This window comes from Alnus glutinosa, chromosome 2, assembly GCF_958979055.1.
Source record: "Alnus glutinosa chromosome 2, dhAlnGlut1.1, whole genome shotgun sequence".
In the NCBI taxonomy this organism is placed as follows: Eukaryota; Viridiplantae; Streptophyta; class Magnoliopsida; order Fagales; family Betulaceae; genus Alnus; species Alnus glutinosa.
In genome coordinates this window covers 38,666,148-38,685,712 of record NC_084887.1, presented here as the reverse complement: position 1 = coordinate 38,685,712, position 19,565 = coordinate 38,666,148, and the positions used below count along the sequence as shown (strand labels likewise).

Below are 19,565 nucleotides of genomic sequence, written 5' to 3'. Positions count from 1 at the left end.
GATGGGAGAACCTTCCTAAAATGGGAAGAATGAGCTGTTGAGAACCCACTGTTCATCCAGCAGAAATCCATGTTGAGTATTCCTGTGTGTCCGACCTTTATTCAAATCGTTATTTACAACTTTTCAAAAAAAAAAAAAAAGGTTATTTACAATGAAAGATATTATTATCCTGAATAAATAATTACCGTAAAATTCTCAGCTTATGTTTTGAAACTTTTCCATCATTAACCAATTTCTGTGAGCGTAGTGACAACAATCCTGTCTGGAATTCTCAACTGCAGAAATTATTATACAACCCGGATAATCTGAAGGATAAATTGGGGGGTTAGGGACAGTTTCTCATTTTTCATTGGCAGGGCCAAAAACCTCACCTCAAGGAGGACAAGGTTGTTCATGAAAAGAATTACTAACATAAAGCTTACCGCCTAGAATCAAAGCTTCCCCGCTAGATCTTGGAGATATCATGAGAGAATCACGGACCGTAATTTTGTAGACGTTGCGAATCCCCTGTTGCCCAAAATGGGTTATAGCTCATCCCACCAAATCAGTAGATGTGGGAGGCTAGAGCTGCTACTACACCCCGCTCGCCAAATGTTTTTCTTTCCAGAAAGAAATGAGCGGTTTTGGATAGAACTTGCCGGAACCGTCGGCATCAATCCAACAAAATCTCAACATCAACAACCCGAAAACTTATTCTCAATCAACCAAATGAATCCAACAATTTCCAAAACCAATACCCAAACCGAAACTTCCCATAGACAAAACTTCAACCCACTCAGCCAAGAACTCAATACACCATGATCGGCCATTACCCTAGGTCCATTACCAAAAATCCTCAACAACACCCATTCAATACTATAATCTTCCAACAACTACTTCCACAATTCGGCCAACAAGAGAGACATATAATCAAAACTAAACTCCAAAATCACAACCACATGAATTCCTCTTACAGCCGTGAATCAACATCAGCACAATCCAATCCCAAATCAAACTAAAAATGGAAATCAAAGCCTACGAAATTCACTTACCCAAATACGGATTTCTTCTTGTTTGGGCACCGAGAATGCACCGGAACCCAAGCTCCCAGTGGACTTGAGCCGTGACCCACCGGCCCAGGCATTGTCGTCCGCCCTAAAATGTGGCTAGCCCACCGCACGTCTCTCTCAAGCTCTCTGTTTCTCTCTCTCTCTCGAGCTCAATTCTCTGTATCTCTCTCTCATTGGTTCTGTCTCTTCTCCGTGAATCTCTCTCAATTTATCGGTATGGAACGGCAGAGAAAGAGAAGAAAAAATAAATAAAAAAGGGGGAGAGGGCAATGGGTTTCTGTTTTGCACGAACAGGGGAGGGGGTGTTGTGCGTGTGTCACCCAAAAAAAATCACGACACCCATTTGTTTTTTTATTTTCTACAGAAAATCCTCCACAAAAACACCAGAAAATCAACACTCAAATGAAAAGAAAACAATAGCAAAAAAAAAACTTCATCCACCTAGAGAACGTATGAAGTTCTAGAGAGGGAGGGAAAAATCGTGAGCTTTGTTCGCCGCACATCTCCCCCTCTTGGTGCTTGCTGGTGTTTCCCCTTGGCCTTCATGGCTAGGGTGACTTTTGTTCCCCCTCTCTTGTTTTCAGAGGGGGTGGTCTTTTCTCCGAGCCTTTACGACCGTCGGAGCTATTGGTCCTCCCGATACTTGAACCGGCGGAAGTTGTTGGTTTTTTTCTTTTGTTTTTTGGTTGTTTCTTGTTGCAAACAAAGATTTTCAAGTACTCACCGTGAAGAACGGTGGGTGTTTGTAGATTTCCTGTGAGGGTGTTTTCAAAGTTAGAACTATAGTCCTCAACTAGTTTTTTCTTCGACAAGAACCTCCTAGTTGTGGTCTCCGGCCTTTTCCGGTCAGGATGGTCACTCAATGAAATTGTGTGGTTCGCTAGTGTAAGCATAATGTGTTGACCACCCTCTTGTACAGTGGTTTTTTTTTCTTTCTGTTTCTTATTTATTTATTTATTTTTGTGTCTTGACATTTTATACTGGACTCATTTTTATTGTTTATCTAAAGTTATTTTCTTGCAAATTGGAACATTTACCAAACAATTTTGTTGAACTGGGATTTAAATTTCCTAAAAGAATATGAAAACTAAGAATTAAATTGCAAGTCTATAGCCTATTGCATCTTTGCATACCAAAACATATTTTCAAGCAAAAGATCCTACCCAACAAAAACGTGGCCAAGCGTTTTTTCAGCCAAGCTAAATAAGTGTATAAATATTTTTGGCGCATGCAAAATCAAATCAAATAGAGAATATGGAACAAATAGAAAACACCTAATATAGACTATAATTTTTATTTTATTTTCTTTTTCAGACAAGGTATAAGAGAGAAGAAAAGTAGCCCCATCAAGGCCAGGCAATTGCTAAGTGGAAGAGAACCCAATAGTACTTAAAAGAACACATTCTTCTCCCGCTGGTTAGCCGATGTGGGACTATAGTCTATTCTAAGCCATAATTTCCTCCTCCTCGCACTTCCTTCTTGCCTGATTTCTCCTCCAAATCTACTTAGGCAGTATATCCCAATATGATAACTGATAAGACAGCGGGTAATCCACGGCATTTTTTAGGTTCCATGGCATATTTTTGGTCCCACACAACCGAAATACCTAAAGTTTTCTCGTCGGGCATATGAGAAACATCAACTATAACACAGTGAAGATAATCATCAACTACACGTTTGAAGAAGCAGAACCTCTGCTTCTCCAGATGGAGGAAGGCAGGAATTCTGATACCATTGTGGAGTTCATAATCTTGGAAAAACAAATTTGTGATACCTTTTAGACGGCCTTCCAGCCACATATCCAAATCCAAATCGTAGGCAATCAACAGTATCTCATCTGTGCGATCGATCCACTTATTTGTGCGATTGATCCAGTATAAAGTATTATTAACACTTACAGCTCCTTCTAGCCACACATCGTCACGGCACCTCGCATCACAAAAACGGTGGAGCTTGCGCTTAGCTGGCGCAAGCATTGCCCAAGATCTATGGTTCACGTTATACGCATAGAAGATAGCATAAGAGCGATCATCCGGTACACGGTAAGCCACAATAATCCTGTCTGGATTCTTGAGAGCTGCAGAAATGATTATACATTCCCGATAATTTCGAGAGTACTTTGGAGGATAATTTGGAGGATTAGGAAAAGCTTCCCATTTTCCATTGACGGGATCAAAAACCTCACCCCAATGAGCATCGGTATGATTACAAGGTTCATGATTACGAACATAAATCCTACCGCCTAAAACCGAAGCGTACGCGAAACATCTGCCAGAAATCATGGGAGAAACAGGGACCCATTCCTTACCGACACGGGGAGTAATCCATAATTTGTTGACGTCGCGAATCTCCTGTTGCCCAAAACGAGTATAGCTCACCCCACCAAAACAGTAGATGTGGGAGCCTAGGGCTGCTAAGCCACAGCGTGCGGGAAGTTTTCCTTTCCAAAAAGGAATGAGAGGATTTGGGTGGACCTTACCGGGACCGTGGGCATGAATTTTAATGGTATACAACTTCGAATGCCCCCTCTCCTTTCCATCAGCATCCTGCTCACCATTCTCATCTAGCACACAGAGAAAGATGTCATAAGAACGAGGAGAAAAGAGACTAGCATGACGATTATATACATATGGGGATGGATACTGAGTTAATGCTTCATAAATAGATGGTCGAGTCTGCCATGGAGGCAATAGAGTCACAGCCGCGCCGAGGCGTCCGTCCATGGAGCATTTTTTATTCTTTTTCTTTGGGATGCCTTCTTCCGTGGAGGATTTCATCTGTCTTTTTTTGGGGATGAATTCGTCCATGGAGTATTTGTGAATAGGAATGAAGGAACAGTAAGATTTGAGAAGAACACCGGCGGTGAAGAGAAGAAGAGCTTTGCAAAAAATTAGGGATTCGTGAATTTTGTGGGAGTGAACTAGACTCAACTAGTGAAGAGCTTATGTCGGGGGAAGGAGAAAATACTGAGCTTAGTTGGATTAGTGGGCTTTGGCATTTTGCTAATTAGTTGGGCCTGTATTAGTTAGGCCCAGTCAACCAACTCATTTCTCTCATCTTTTTCGAGACTATTTTTTATATTCTCTATAGATTAATGATTCAATAATATAAGTTCTTAGCATACCTCACCATTTTTAAAAGGAAAACGCTATTTATACTTCAGATGCATAACAGAGATACAATATTCTTTCATATGGGAGTGAACCCTACACACTGGAACCCACCACCATGTGAAGGGGTGTTGTGTACTTGAATTGTAAATAACAAACCTCTTTTTAAAACATTCTGGATGGCAATGACCACATGAATTAATAATTTAGATAAAGTTTATTTTAAAATAATTACTCCATGATTAAGCTCAAAGTTACTATAACATCATCACCTCTCAAAGGATGCTAATCTTTCTCAGTGTCAAAGGACAAAGAAACCAAACAAATCACATACAAGTGACCAAATAATAATCAACAAAACACAATAAGATATCATCACGGAACAAAAAAGAAGTTGTCCTAGGGCCAACCTCAATCACATGTTTAGTTTGTCTACATCTATGCAATGCTTTGGACCCAGCCTTTCAACAACAGGGTCTACAAACTAAACATACCAATAAAAAGCAGCCCTTGCACCTTCTGCAAACAGAATATGGGTAATTATAAAGACAGATCAGGCAAATAAAATCTCCAATAAGACCAACTTTAAAGCCAACAACAAAGGAGGAACCAAAAGAAACATCATACAACCAGCTATACAAAAACGGTTGGAAATTTCACTAGACACAAGATGGGTCTAGAGAGAAAACAAAAAAGAAGAAAGAAAGAAAGAAAAAAAGAAGAAGATAATTGAAAGAGGAAAAACACCTGCATACCATGCATAGATACTGGAGTTGAGTAAGTTTTATTTGGGTGTACATCTTAATACTCTGTGACCCCAAACACTCGCATGATTTTAAATATCACTCCCTCTCTTCTATTTTCTAACCTAAAACAGAGCACATGATTAACAAGACCAAATTAATATCAGAGACCACCTCAACAAGAGCCACAAATTCAGAGACTTGTCCAAACACCCAAACCCATTCAAAGACGCAATTCAACATAACACCGTAAAATCCTAGCTCACAACCAAACAACAATCGAGCTCCAAGACTTGAAACATTCCGTTTAGTTCCCCATAAAACTAACGAAATGAAAAAAGGGAACAAAAACCCAAAACCAGCTCGGATTCACCATAAGGGCAATTCTTGTTTTCTTTTTGAATGATTGGTATTGGGACTGAGAAAGAAGGCTTACGTTGGAGTAAGCTGTAGATCGGAACTTTTCGATGCCACTGTTTGGCCGAACGTCTTCAATGACGTACTCCCAAGTCCAAGGGGAACTTCAATCATCCACGCTTCTGGTGGAGAGGATGAATCCAAGCAAAGTAGCGGCTGTTCGAGATGGACGCAGGGGGAGAGAGAGAGCGCGCAGAGGAATATAAAATATTAAAATGGGAACAAATTCTTGGGCGAAACTTTCTCCCACGCCAAAGAAGAGGAGCGGGTCTGACAAAAACTAAACTGGCGAAAGAGAAGCGAGTTCGATAAATTGAGGTTTTTGTGTAATATGTCCAAATTTGGGCGAAAATCCTGTTTTGACGAGCTCATTGCGAATGCTTTGAGGAGATTTCAAATCTCATGGATATTAATGGTATACCAGTTCGAACATATCAAACCATTTTCTTAACCCTTCGCCTTATACGGGATGAGTAGCACAGAGAAAAATATGTCATAAGAACATTTGGGTGGGCGAGAAAAATATGTCGTAAGAACAGTTGAGTCTGCCATGGAGGCAATAGCATCGCCGCCGCGCCGAGGTGTCCGTCCATAGCTAAATGACACATTTGGGTGGGCGATGATATACATTTGGTGTTGGATACTGAGTTGGATTCCCTTGGCCTGGATATAATTCCGGCAGATGATTTTCCAGAAGGCGGATCGGGCCCGGTTGACGGGCGGCTCAATCCTGCAGCTGGGGATGAGAGCCCTTCCGATCGAGGGGGCTCAAGTAATGTGTTCGGAGACATTTAGCTTGCTTGGTGTGCGATTTTTTTAAATCATATTATACTTTCTTTCTTTTTTTAATAACGAAAAAATTTATTTTTTAAAATTTTGTTTAGATAGTTTAGAATACTTGAAAAAAAAAAAATTAAATAGAATTTGAATAGAATTTAAATTTAAAAAATCCACTCAAACATGTTACATGTTTTCTAAAAATAATAAAATATACTAATAATTTTTTTTTTTTTTAAAAAAAAAAAAAAGGTTATCCAAACATGCCCTTAAGAAGCTTCGGCCAAGGAAGACTCAGTTCTTTGAGAGTATTTTATTACAGGAAACTACGTATATCCCTTAAACTACTTTTTCATTGTCAATATTTTTCAAATTACCAATTATGTTAATCTCTCTAAACTACCAAAAAAATATCAATGTCCCTCCAATTCCAAAAATACTCTGAAAAAATTTCCTAAAATTATAACAAAAAAACTAAAACTATAGAAAATAAAATAAAAAAGTATTTTTGTCTTATTAAAAAATTTTAAGGTTATTTTACTTTTTTTCTTTTTTTTTGTTGGTCGGGGAATATTGACATTGCTTTGAAGCCTTTGATAGTTTAAAAGAAAGGTTAATACAATCGGTAGTTTTTCTCAAAAAAAACAAAAACACAATCGGTAGTTTATAAGACATTAACAATAAAATAATAATTTGCATTTTTCCCACAATATTATTTATTTATTATTATTATTATTTTGCATGAATTCGTCCATGGAGTCTTTTGGGAAGAAGCGGCAGGCGGCAGACGGCAGCAAAGAGAAGAGCTCGCAAAATTGAGGATTTTTTCGGGTTTATGTAGGGTGTGTCCGTGTGGGGGCTTGTACAAAATAAGCTCGAAAAGAGAAGAGCTTGTAATAACAGGTGAAAGAGCTTGTAATCCTGATGAATTACTAACGGTAAATTAATTCTCTTACTACTCCCTCATTTCAGTCCCTCCCCCCCCCCCCCCCCCACACTTTCCTCAGAGAGGTGGAAGGGAAACTTGAAAGAACATGTATGTGTCTATGTGATTAAGTTGGAAAAAATAATTACTCTTTATTAGTGATTAAAACAAAACAGAACAAACACTGATAACGAAGATTTGATCTGGCATCACTTAACTTTACTCAGAGAAGTTACTATAGAGATCAATAGGGAAAAAAAAAAAATTTAAGTTTTTTTTTTTAAAATCGAAGTGCAAACTTCTATGCCCATCATGTGACAAACTGGACCGCAATTATAATTCATTCTGGCTGCATTCCAATAATTTTCCCTTTATCTGGTTATCTGGTTATTTTCTTACTTGTATTGGGAAAGACTCCTCTTCCTCATTCTATGTTTCCTAGCTTTGTTTCCTCCTCTCTTTTTTTCCTTTTTTTTTTAAAAAAAAAAAAAAAAAAAAAGGAAAAAAAGAGAAGAAGACTAATAAACTATACTTAACTTTACCATAGAAAAACTTTCCTTTGCTATTTGGCCAAAACTTTCTCCCATCATCTTGGCTATGATGATTTGTGGTATCAATCACCTACTTCTTGCGTGTTTTTGGCTTATTACTTTGAAACATTTCTCAATGACTAAAAAATGTTAATAAAGCTTGTAATGATTTGACCTCGCAGGTGGCATTTGATAAGATTGGTTCTATGACAACCAACACTATATCTAAGCAAAGGAAAAAGCAAGAACCAGCAGTTATATATGGCAGAGCTTGATCAAAGATTTAGACGACTAATTTCCATCAAAGTTGATGATAAATAGCATTTGCTGTTGATCAAAGTGTAATATGTCAGTCATCCTAGTAGGGCAATTCTTGTTTTCTTTTATGCTTTTTCTTTTTCCCCACTCCTCTTAAGGGAAAGGATCGAGTGAAGAGAGCACCTGTTGATTTTCGAGTGTTTTTCGGGTGATTGTCACGTGCAAGGCACCTGACCACATTTCCATAAATTATAATGTCCAAAGCTGATGAAAAAAATGTTTTTGTCGCAAACCAGTAGTTTAGTGTATCCTAATATCACGATTATCAGTTAATGAGACCACCTCAAAAATGGGTATTAGTTCAAGGGATTGAAGTATATTTAGGGTGTGTTTGAAATTGCGATTTCGTAGAGAAAAAGTACAATTTTAAACTAAATCGCAGAAAATGAACCGTTTGAAAACTGTGATTTTAAAAAATTGCGATTTGAAAACGCAGAAAAATGCTTATTCAAATCGCAGGCAACTAGGCGCTTTTTTGAAAAAGTAGTATTTTAAAAGGCTAACCTGCAATTTTAAAGGTCAAACTGCGATTTTGTCAAACGCTTAATTGCGTTCTCAAAAATTACTTTTTTAAATTGCACATTTTAAAATTATTATTTTAAAATCGCACTTTTTGAAATCGCAAACTCAATTAGACTTTTACACCAAATAAAAACATGACTTGTAATTGATAATAAAAAATAATATACACTAAATTATATTAACTCCAATGATTTTTTGACTTAAGGCAAGTCAATGATTCTTTCTTTCCTTTTTTTAAAAACACTCCAACCCAACAACCAGCCCGAGAAGGATCTTTTCAATTTTCATGATAAATATTTTATTTTATTACATTTAACGGCGTTCATAACAACATATTATTTAAAAAAAAAAAATTAAATAACGTGAACCTCATTAAATTTATAAAATCAAATATTAACCATAAAATAGATTAGAAATACCTGCAATGTTCACTTGACTTTTGATCCCCCCCTTTTGGGGGCTACTTATCAGGGTGGGCTTAACGGTCCGCATTCTTAAGTGGACCATGGCTAACGTACCCATTGGACGGCTTTAGGATTGCAGAACATGGTTTACCACGCTAGCCCTTAACATAACGGCTACTTTTCATTCAAAATCTCAGAAAAATCCAAGCATTTACCCCTATTCCCTATATGTGTAGTCACTGTTTAATACAGAAAATATAACGCAGAGAGAGAGAGAGAAGAAAAAAAACCAATAAAAGGAGAGGCTAATAAATGAGAGGAATAAGAGATGAGGAAGAGAAGCTCTCTATCTCTCTCGTCAAGTGAGTGTGTGGAAGAGGAGCATTAATGGTGAAGACAGGACCATTAAATATTTATAGGGCAACTTAATTATAGCCTTTATCGCTGAAATTGTCTGTTCGCCCTCTTCAGAGTGCCTCATTGCTACCCCCATCTGCCACCCCAACTCTACACTCACTTTTTCTCTCCCTCTCTTATCTTCTTCAACCCACTCTCCCAGATCTCATTTATTACGCTCTCTCTCTCTCTCTCTCTGTTCACTGTGTCTGTGTGGGTATCTGTGTGTAGTAAATAGGTGTTCAAGAAGCATTAATGGTGAAGACAGGACCATTAAGTATTTCTGGGGCAATTTAATTACTAGCCTTTATCTTTGAAATTGTCAAATGGCTCTTCAGAGTGCCTTCATTGCTACCCCCATCTGCCACCCCAACTCTACACTCACTTTTTCTCTCCCACTCTCCCAGATCTCATTTAATACGGCTCTCTCTCTCTCTCTCTCTCTCTCTGTCTGTTCACTGTGTCTGTGTGGGTATCTGTGTAGTAAATACATGTCAAGGTGAAAATTATATTATATTATCTTTTACAAAATTTCACCATAGACCCCCCATCAGACCTCCATGGTTTTCAAGGGCCAATAGCAAAAGTTCATAGAACAACCCATCAAGTAAAAGTGGCAGAAAATGCTAACCGTGGGTTGTTTTTACTTCATTAACTCATAACTTTAGCTTGTTGAACTCAGAACTGAGTTGGGTAGCTGATGAGACCTTTTCTCCTGTATGGGTGGACATTGAAGTAGAAGGAGAAGCAGTTAAAGCTGCTAATGGTGAAGTTTCTTTCATTGGTGGTGGTGGTGGTGGTGCTGCACAGACTGGGATCACTGATCTGATTTGAACGGCTGGGGCAATCCTGTGACCATGGAACCCTCCACTGTACATGAATTGAGATGAATCTTGCGAACCCAAACGCCTGCTTCTATCAAGCAGTGATGAAGCTGTAACATTCCCATTGTTGGACAAAGGAAATTGCCTGTATATGGAACTTGAATTGCTTGGACCTTCCTTTTTCCCACCAAGCCACTCTTCCTCATCCTTTTGATGTTCCTCCAATGGAGGTGTTATGATTTGTGATCTACCCCTGACATTAACTGGAATATGCCTATTAGGTGACGTTGGTGGTAAGATCTTCGAAGTTGTTCTAGGCGGAAGAGGAGGCAGGAGAGACACAAAGCTGTTTTGTTTTTTGGATGGACCTTCTGGGACGAAGTCCATAAACAGATCCATAAGCCTCCATTGCCGATTATGCTGTAAAAGATTACTAGATGTGGATGAAGAACCGCAATTAACGTCTCTATGAGTAGTCCTCACCATTCTTCTTTTCGCTTGGTTCTGATCCCTCCTCCTTACTTGTTTGCCTTCATCTTTGGGCCTAAAATCTGAAAGAACCCTTGCCACAGCTGTCTGATCCTGGTCTTCACCAGCGTCTGCTTCTTTATTTGTCAATGAACCCAAGTTTGGCACTGCATAGAGATTTACATTGATCATACGTGTACATGATATGGGAAATAAATAAATAAATAAAAACTACGAATGAAATCACAATTTACATTTTTTAAGGGAAGACCAGGCTGCAATTGCAGCATTCTTCTCAGCTTGCTTCTTTGTCTTGGCTGGCTCACCGGTGAAATTCATGCCGGCAAGTTCTACAGTACAAGTGAAAATTGGGACATGGCCAGGACCTGATCTTACAGTGGTATATACAGGAAGGTTCAGTCCAGCTCTATGAGCAGTTTCTTGAAGGAGGTTCTTGTAAACTCCAGTTTCGTCCTTTTCATTGTGTTTCACAATAGAGGAAATAAAATGAGGAAAACTAAAGATGATATAATTAGTATGCTTATATTTCTACAACCATTCAAGAAAAGTAGCCAAAAAGCAATCACATTAGAGGAATGGTTACCAGAGGAACTTACAAGAACTCTTGCAGTTAGAGACCTTGCAGGGCCTCTGGTGGACAGGACATTGAGAGCTACTTCAGCAGCTGCATGCTCTGCCTGTCTTAATGTGGTGCAATAGCTTGGGCTATCAAAGATCTCACCGTTGAAATTCACAGAAGCTTTGAATCTTGGGGCATGATCAGGTCCTTCTCTGATACAGGCATAAGAAGGCAGGTTGAAACAGCTTCTCTGTGCAAGTTCCTGCAGCTGATTCTTATACATATCTGCCATGAAAAACCATTCCCACAACAACCCAATCAAATCAACAGGAATCCGTTCCATCCCCATCATCCTGAAATGGATGGGGGAAAAAGAACCGTAAGAAGACTAGTTAGATATAAAAACAAATCACCCCCCAAAAGGCCAAAACTAAAACTAAAATAGCTTAGCAACTGATATGTGAAGCCGAAGATACCAACCTAAAGAAAGAGTGAAGGACATGAAAACAACCACTGAAAACCGAGACAAAAATCAAGGAACCCACCTACTTCACCTGTTTTCTCACTCCTACATTGGCATGAAACTCTGGTCTTTCAGGACAAAGCATTAGAGTAATACTTATGTCATCTATGGGGAAGAAGAAATAAAAGGTTTCTGAGTGGAGTGGAGTGGAGTGGAAAAATGTCAAATTTGGAGCTCTGAGCTTAAAGCTCACTCTTTTCTTTTCTCTTTATGAGTTTTTACCCGGTGGATTGATTCCATGACAGTTTTTAATTCAATTCAAATATTTTCCCAATACAGCACAGTTTTCTAGCAATGAGAAGAGCCCAAAACCAGCTCCTGCTCCTCTCATTAGAAAGGGCAGTTATGACATTTGGCACCACTCTAGATTAGATCAGATTACATAGCACTCCCTAGAATCCTTGCACATGAATTATGACAATGACAAATTGACAATGAGAGGCCTTGGTGTTTTTTATTTTTATTTCGCAAATTGCAAGGTAACATCACCTTGGTTCTTGACTCTTGCACTGCAGGCATTGCGTTGACCACTCAGTTACCTCCCTCGGTTTGACTTCCAGATATTCCAAAATCACTATTGGGTAGTGGGCCATGACTCATGAGAACAAGATCATGTGAGCTTGGATATCGTGTTGAAACTGGATTAGCCAAACACTAGAAAGTATGTTCAGACTCGATATCTTACTCTTATTCTCAGCAACCCACTGGAGACACTTGTCCAAGCTCAATGGATCAAAAATAGAAAGGTTAAAAACTTTAGAGTAATTATTCCTTGCCATATTTTTATACAATTTTTCGTCACTTTGCCTAAGTGGCAAGGTAGTCTACTACTACTTTCTGAGTTTTAAAAATAAATTAGGGTGGGGGACCACCTTACCACATAAGTAAAGTGGTGAAAAATTGTGCAATTCAAGATGGTAATGAATCTTTATTGGTACATGTAGTTTAACCCAAAAGCAAATAAATTTTCTTAAAAAAAAAAAAAAGGACAACTCAGTTTAAAAAGCTATCATAGATAATATATATATATCCAATAAATGTAGATAGTATTTCCATCCATAAAATTAATAACGATCCACATCAATTTTTATCGGAACGTGACATGTGTCTCATACGGCTCACTAATATTATTTAAAGTATATATATATATATATATATATAAACTATGGGGGTGGTTATGGCCAAATGGGGTGGCCGCAACCACCCCTTGGCTAGTCATAGGAGGTAGATTTTTTTTCTTTTTTTTTTTTAAAAAAAAAAGAAAGAAAAAAGAATAAAAATTAATGATGCATATGAGACGTGTCAATTGCTAATTGATTTGACTTGACATACCATTAAAAATAATGGATTGTATATATATATATATATATATAAATTCACTAAAACGACGTCATTTGGGATTTGGTAAATTTATAACGTTTAGGTTATACTTGATTTTTTTCACTATCATCTCAAAGTCATATCTCATTGCATTTTTTCTTCTTCTTTTATTTGGTAATCCAAATCTCAATTACTTTATAAAACAATGATCATTCACAACTGATAATCGTGAATTGTGTAACAAGTTAAATAGACAATTACTTTAAGGAAAAAAAAAATAAAAATCTACTATGATAAAAGCAATTATATATTTAGAATAGATTTCAAACATCTACTTGGTACTAATGTGGGGGAGGATATAAAGAAGTGGAGTTTGTGGAAAACATGTGACCGGAAAACGCATTAAATTGGCTGCTGAGCTAGTAGTCTAGACAGTAGACATGCCAAGTGTGGTCCACAATACATTGTAATTAATTCCCCTTTATTGAAATGGCATTGATGCAAAGGTTTAGCTTATGTTTATTGAGCAAGAGCTTGTCATCTTTACACTTAAAAATAGCGTATTACTATTATAAATTCTCTTAGAAACTATTGCTTCCACATGGAGACCACGTGGTTGGGTAAACGCAATTTGAAACGCTACATCAGTTATTGAAGACATCAGCACTGGTACATAAAATTCTTCGTATAAATTTTTAAAGAATAAATAATTAGATTGTTAGTTGCATTTTAGTAACGAGATTGGCATGTATATAATCTATAACAAGATTTCATTTACAACAAGTAGAAAATAATGAATGTGAAAAAGTCATTTAACTCTACATATTTGTGAGAGACGGTATTTTTAGTAGGAATTTAGTCATAGAAACTCGGACTCCGAACCAAAAACACGAGAGCGTCTCTCACAATGACAAATGACAATTGAGCCAATCCCAATCCCAATCCCAATCCCAATCCACTGTTATAATTATATTATTATGTTGGCCAAAAATCTTTTGAACAGATCAAATTGTCTTTGTCCCAGTCCACTCAACTGCTAATGGACCGCAAGCGCAGCCTAATTACCAATCAAAGTATAGGCCCCTAAAAAGAGAGTGGGAGTAAGCTAGATAGTTTGACACCAATTCCACAAAAGCAATACGATTAGATGCTAACTAATTCCACAAACTTTAGTACAAAATCATGACTGACGAAACCCTCACTCATACAACAACACACCATCTCCTTCCTAAACGCACAAAGGCCAAACCAACACTGAAACCACCCCCCCCCCCCCCCCTGGGAAAACGAAGTTTTACCATTTTGCACATAATCTTAATGTGGGGAGTTTAGTGACCGATCGTGAAAACCTTAAAGAACCCACGCTACAGCAACCAAATCAAATCCCATTTCATTTCCCTGAGTCCAGTTATCCATCACACATTGGCTATGAATGCCGGTTGCTCTCAGTTGTCAAGTTGCTGCTGCTACTCCCACCAACACGGTTTGGCTCCCCAACTCTAGCGGCCAAAGCAAGAACTTCAGGTGACATTTCCCAGCTTCCACTTTTCCTTCCCCAACTGGATCGCCTGGGATGCATTCCGGCACTGGCACGATCCCCTGGGTCCTCTACCGTAGTCCTTACATCGGGAGAAATTTCACCTAATTCCCCATCCTTAATGTTCATGCGATCATTGTTGTTAAGTTGCCCTTCACAATGATCTGCCCCGGGACCTATGTCTCCCCATACCGTTTTCCTGCCCATTTCTATGTCCTCCACAGCTTTCCCCATGTTTGGACTCATAAAACCCCCACCCACTGACCTAGCAGGTAACCCGGGTTCCCTTGGCACCTTTGCCCTGAAATTGTTCTTGGAGGGGGAAATGCTGGTGCAAAATATTTCCTCGAAGTTTTCCACCACTCCTTTGTTATAGGGATTAGCTCGCCGATCATATCGATATCTGAAATTTTCATAGGTAGTCTGCAAAAGCAACACAGACAAATAGAAACTTGTACTGTTACTAATAAAGGAATTAATTTTAATGCATGCCCATAAGATTCTACGGTATAGGGTTGTGACATCAAAATGATGAGGGTCTCTTACCTGATTTGTGCTGATGAGATATAAATGGAAGGCAGTAAGGCCACCAACAAACCACATGGATATGAAAGTGTAAACTATTAGCACAATGGAAGCAGGTGTTTTTATCATTGCTTTCCAAATTGTCGTTTCCTCTTCTTCCATGATCCTCCTAATGTAGACCCAGCAGAAGGCAAAGACATATATACAAAGAAGGGTCGTCGAGAAAACAAACATGAAGAAGAATCGGTAATTTCGCTGCAACCAGAATTGAGAGTTTTCAGATACATTATCCAGACACGAAGGATTGGACATCACCCATTCAGCTTACAACCAGAAATATGAATCAGTAAACATGAAAATTAAAGTACAAATTTTATCTATACTGATATTTAATCAATTTTTCAGTCATGATTATCTTCAGTTCAGACTGGTAATCAAACAATATACAACTCTTCTCAGCTACCACATTGAGGTGGTTTCTGAATTGATCCAGCGTTTTCTCCACAAGGTCCCCCCCAGGTTAAGCAAACCATTTTAGACGTGCTCAAGCTCATTTTATCTAAACAATATGCAACTATTTCCCTTTACTACGAAGAAATTTCATGACTGGAAAAAAAAATACAAAAGTACAACGATCTATCTTCCAAACTAATACAGAAGACTAACCGACCATGATCAGTAATATGCTGTGCTTTACCAATGTCACTACAGCCACTTCTTTTTTTATTATTATTTTTTCCTCCCTTTTCTTTTTTATTTCTTTAGCCTCCACCCACAGAGAGAGAGAGAGAGAGAGGGAGGGAGGGAGAGGGGGGGGGGGGGGGGGGGGGAGCGAGAAAGAAAAGAAAATAAAAGAAGAAAAGAACTGCATGGTAAACATATAACTTACCAGCCCAATACACTGCCCAACCCAGGGGCAGTGGTGATCAAATCGCTCTACGCAGTTATTGCAAATTGAACAGTGTGAGCAGCGAGGAGGTCTATAAAGCATGCAGGTATCACAGTATTTAATCTTTACAGAGATCCCATTAACCTCCACTTCCTTAATGCGGGGCAAGCGTAACTGAGGAGTTTGGCCAGCCCCAACTTCTACACTCCCATCAAAGCTTTCTGGCTCTGGAGGGTGTGCATTACGCGGAATTATACCAGGATCTCTTCCGGAGGTTAGCAGAAGAAGAACCAAAACCTGAAAAACAAAGCATGTCAATCAGCTTATACTTCAATACAACAAAATGCAATTAGTGTTAAAGCTTGGGAAATAGAAAAACTTGTCCACGCAAAGACCTAACCCAAAGATCGAACAAAATCATTAGAGACTTCCTCTTTTGTGACAAGGTACCGGTCTGTGGCCATTTTCTGTGCAGAAGACTTGGCCAGTTACTGCCTCAAAGTGCATCGACTTATTCATATATCTAAGTATCTACTAATTTGGGTCAATGGTGCATCCTAGCATAGGCAGTGTTATAATTATCCACACAAACAGATGAATCAATCCACTCTTGCACACGAACACACACAGGCACACAGACTAATAAATCAATGGCTTTGAGGCACATGCGCTAAAGAAAAAACCTCGACTGCAGAAGCCCATGAGGTTCTACTGCCTGCAAAGATTCTGAACTGTTAACACCACAAAAACATCTCACTTCAATTGCCCTCCTACACCACTCAACATGCTTCTCTCTAGTCTTCATAACTAAAGGCAGCATATTTTGTTTATCACCTAGAACCGACATTTTTGACACCCCCTCCCCTAAAAAATTGCTCTGCATATTCTTGTTCAGCTCAGCCCTCAGCATGCCAAATAGTTCTGATTCCAACATATTGTCCATATTAACTTTAACTTTTGTATGCATTTCTGTATGGCCTAGTCCAAACAAAAAACAAACAAATTGATGACTTTTGGAACATTAATTTTTATGTGGCCAAAACAAGCCAAACCATATAATCATCCCCTCCCTTCTTTCTCTCCTCTCTTGGGCTGGATGTGGGAGGCCTCATTAAATATGCTACAGGTGCTTGGTTGGTGGGATTTGCCTGCCATCAAAAGCAGTTTACCAAAATAGCAGCTGTAGGCCCCAAGAAAGTCTCGTCCTAGAGAGAGGGAAGGGCTTACAGGAATTATACTGAGAACTCATTGTATCATATCTCACTCATGATACTTGATGAGCAAAATGCCAAAAATGCTTAGTGTTTAACACGCAAAACTTTCGAAAAAAACATTGGAGATTGTAAAGAGTTCATCTATTTTGTATCTTGGTAAAAACCTCGTGGTTTAAAACATTTCTGTATCCTGACTTAATCAAGGTTGCTACACCACATTCTATAGCTATTTGCACTGATAAGGTGTTGCTGAAACGGGGAAAGAACATACAATATAAAATTAGAGGCTACTGATTTCGTAGAAAATCGAAATCACATTATAAAGAAAACTGGTCTTTATCACATTTCATAGAACATTGACAATATTGGGGATAGTAAAAAATGTGAAAGTAAAAAATTCTGTGTGTGTGTGTGTGAGAGAGAGAGAGAGAGAGAGAGAGGGAGGGAGGGAGAGAGCTCACATATACTGTGAAGACAACAGCAACAACCATTATTGATATTCCCAAATGATGAGAAAAATTATCCATCAGTTTTCTGGCAACAAAGACGCAGAAAACTGCTACAGGAGCAACAATAAGGAATATTGTCAATCCAAGAGATCTTACATCTGGTCCAAATATGAACCTTCCCTGAAGAAAAAATATCTGCACATGAGAAATGAAAATGATAAGCACCTCAGCAGAAGCATAGAAATTTTTTTTTTTTATAACATTCAAAACGCAGTTTCAGACCTCAAAAGTAAAAATATTGACAGCACTACGGTCAAATATTTTTTATAACTTATTTTCACTGCCTTCGAATCAGTACTGGTAGGAAACCAATTAGCCCAAAAATTGCCTACAGATATTTACCAATAGACTAAACAAAACACAAGTAGCTTTATCCGCCTTTCACAGTCGCAGCACAATAAGACCCTTCTTCACTTTATGCATTTCCTAAGGAACGTCTTAAAGAGATGAGCTGGAGCCTCACTTCAGGCAGCTTGGTTCCATAACGATATGCTTACTAAAAGAGAATCACTCTACTTATTATCCATTTAAATGGCTTGTCCAGAGTTAGTTGTAGCAATCAACCATTATGAGTTGAATTTTACTCGTGGGGCCAAATTGGAGCTCTTATTTGGAACTGAAGCAAGCAATGGCATCAGATTCTAGTCCGCAGCTAAAAACCTTTTCAAAATCAAGCAAACCCACATGTCATGATCTCTTTCTTTCTGTTCTTCTCTACTTTCCTTCTTTTTCAAGGCAAGGCTACCGCTTTCTGACTAAATCTTTAACCAAACAGCACCCAAACCAGCACTTAGTTTAACAAAACAAGCCCACCAAAGCATAGGCCTTTATGCTCAGATGGGTAAAAATCTATTAGTCATATTAGGTAATACTGGAGAAAAACTCAATCAGATTCCTAATTATTCAAAGATCTTTTTTATTAAAAAAAAAAAAGAAGAAGAAGAAGAGAAAAACCATTGTTATTGAACAATAACATCAATCAGATTTTTATTCCAAAAATCCTTAAACAGAAATAAAAAACAAAAATACAAATAAATAAAAAAGCAGTAACATATAAAAAGTAGAGAATAATGATAATAACAGTAAACAGAGAAATATACATTAAGAAATAATAATCGAAGCTAATTTCCAAAGAAAATTGAAGACATGAAACTTACATTGCTGCCTTTCCAAGCTTGGTAGACCCGTAAATCAGTGGATCCGGACCCCGGATCAGGACGCTGAGGCGGAGGCACCACGTACATCGTTTATATATCTCTCTGTCTCTCTCTCTCTTTTGGTATCTCGGCTTAAGATCTTCTAAGCCAAAAGGAGGGTCAAAGAGCTCAATCGCTCGCTCACTTCTATGATTCGGCACTCCGGGACATGGCCGCGTCAGATTTCCGGCGACCTCAACGGCTACTTTGGGGGGCTCGCCGACAGGGCATGAGGGTTTGGCAAACAGATAGAGAGAGAGAGAGAGAGAGAGAGAGAGAGAGAGAGAGGGATTCTGTGACGGTGAGAGTGCGTCCGGGCTTTACAGCATGGAGAGGGTGACGTGGTGGGGTGAGATTGGGGGGTGAGTGAGATAGACCGGTTAGGGTGGGTGGGACTTGACTGCCTTTCTTTTTGGCCCAGCAGGGAATGTGATGGTGAATGCGGTGAACGGTGATGATGATGGCCCCAACTCGCTCGCTGTTCCAAATGGACCTTTTCAATCATTCCAATTTTTTCAATTTTTATCTATCCCACCCGAGCTTTGAATATTGGGAAATTATACAATAATGCCTATAATTAAAGTAGTGCCGGGGGGCGGGGAATCAAATTCAGCACGAAATCATTTTTTTCTTAAAAAAAAAAAATATTTTTTTAAATATTTTTTTTTTACGTTTGATTCATATAAAAAAAATACCAACGACAAAAAATTATCTTCACTGCCATACAAGATTCTGGCTACTGTTGCCGGATTCTGGTAATGAATGCCGAAATTTGAGTTGGCAGAATTC

General features: G+C 38.5%; 2 protein-coding genes across 5 annotated transcripts; both read right to left on the bottom strand.

Moving 5' to 3' along the window:
- Positions 1 to 9,683: 9,683 nt before the first annotated feature.
- On the bottom strand, positions 9,684 to 11,911 carry LOC133861209 (double-stranded RNA-binding protein 3). Of its 4 annotated transcripts, none has more exons than XM_062296939.1 (4): positions 11,544 to 11,911; positions 11,101 to 11,416; positions 10,738 to 10,957; positions 9,684 to 10,650 (listed from the first exon to the last, which is right to left on the bottom strand). In XM_062296939.1, exons 2-4 carry the CDS (start codon positions 11,413 to 11,415, stop codon positions 9,848 to 9,850), a joined length of 1,338 nt encoding a protein of 445 aa, XP_062152923.1. In that variant the 5' UTR covers position 11,416; positions 11,544 to 11,911; the 3' UTR covers positions 9,684 to 9,847. The 4 variants fall into 4 exon arrangements, with proteins under 4 accessions (XP_062152923.1, XP_062152922.1, XP_062152924.1 ...); XM_062296938.1 differs by having other exon boundaries at positions 11,609 to 11,911; XM_062296940.1 differs by having other exon boundaries at positions 11,101 to 11,348; positions 11,544 to 11,910.
- Positions 11,912 to 14,030: 2,119 nt separating this feature from the next.
- On the bottom strand, positions 14,031 to 19,215 carry LOC133860063 (probable protein S-acyltransferase 7). The gene is made up of 5 exons (XM_062295700.1): positions 18,738 to 19,215; positions 17,533 to 17,715; positions 15,858 to 16,154; positions 14,990 to 15,223; positions 14,031 to 14,866 (listed from the first exon to the last, which is right to left on the bottom strand). The coding sequence occupies exons 1-5, from the start codon at positions 18,822 to 18,824 to the stop codon at positions 14,333 to 14,335; spliced, it is 1,335 nt and encodes a 444-aa protein (XP_062151684.1). The 5' UTR covers positions 18,825 to 19,215; the 3' UTR covers positions 14,031 to 14,332.
- Between the last annotated feature and the right edge of the window lie 350 nt (positions 19,216 to 19,565).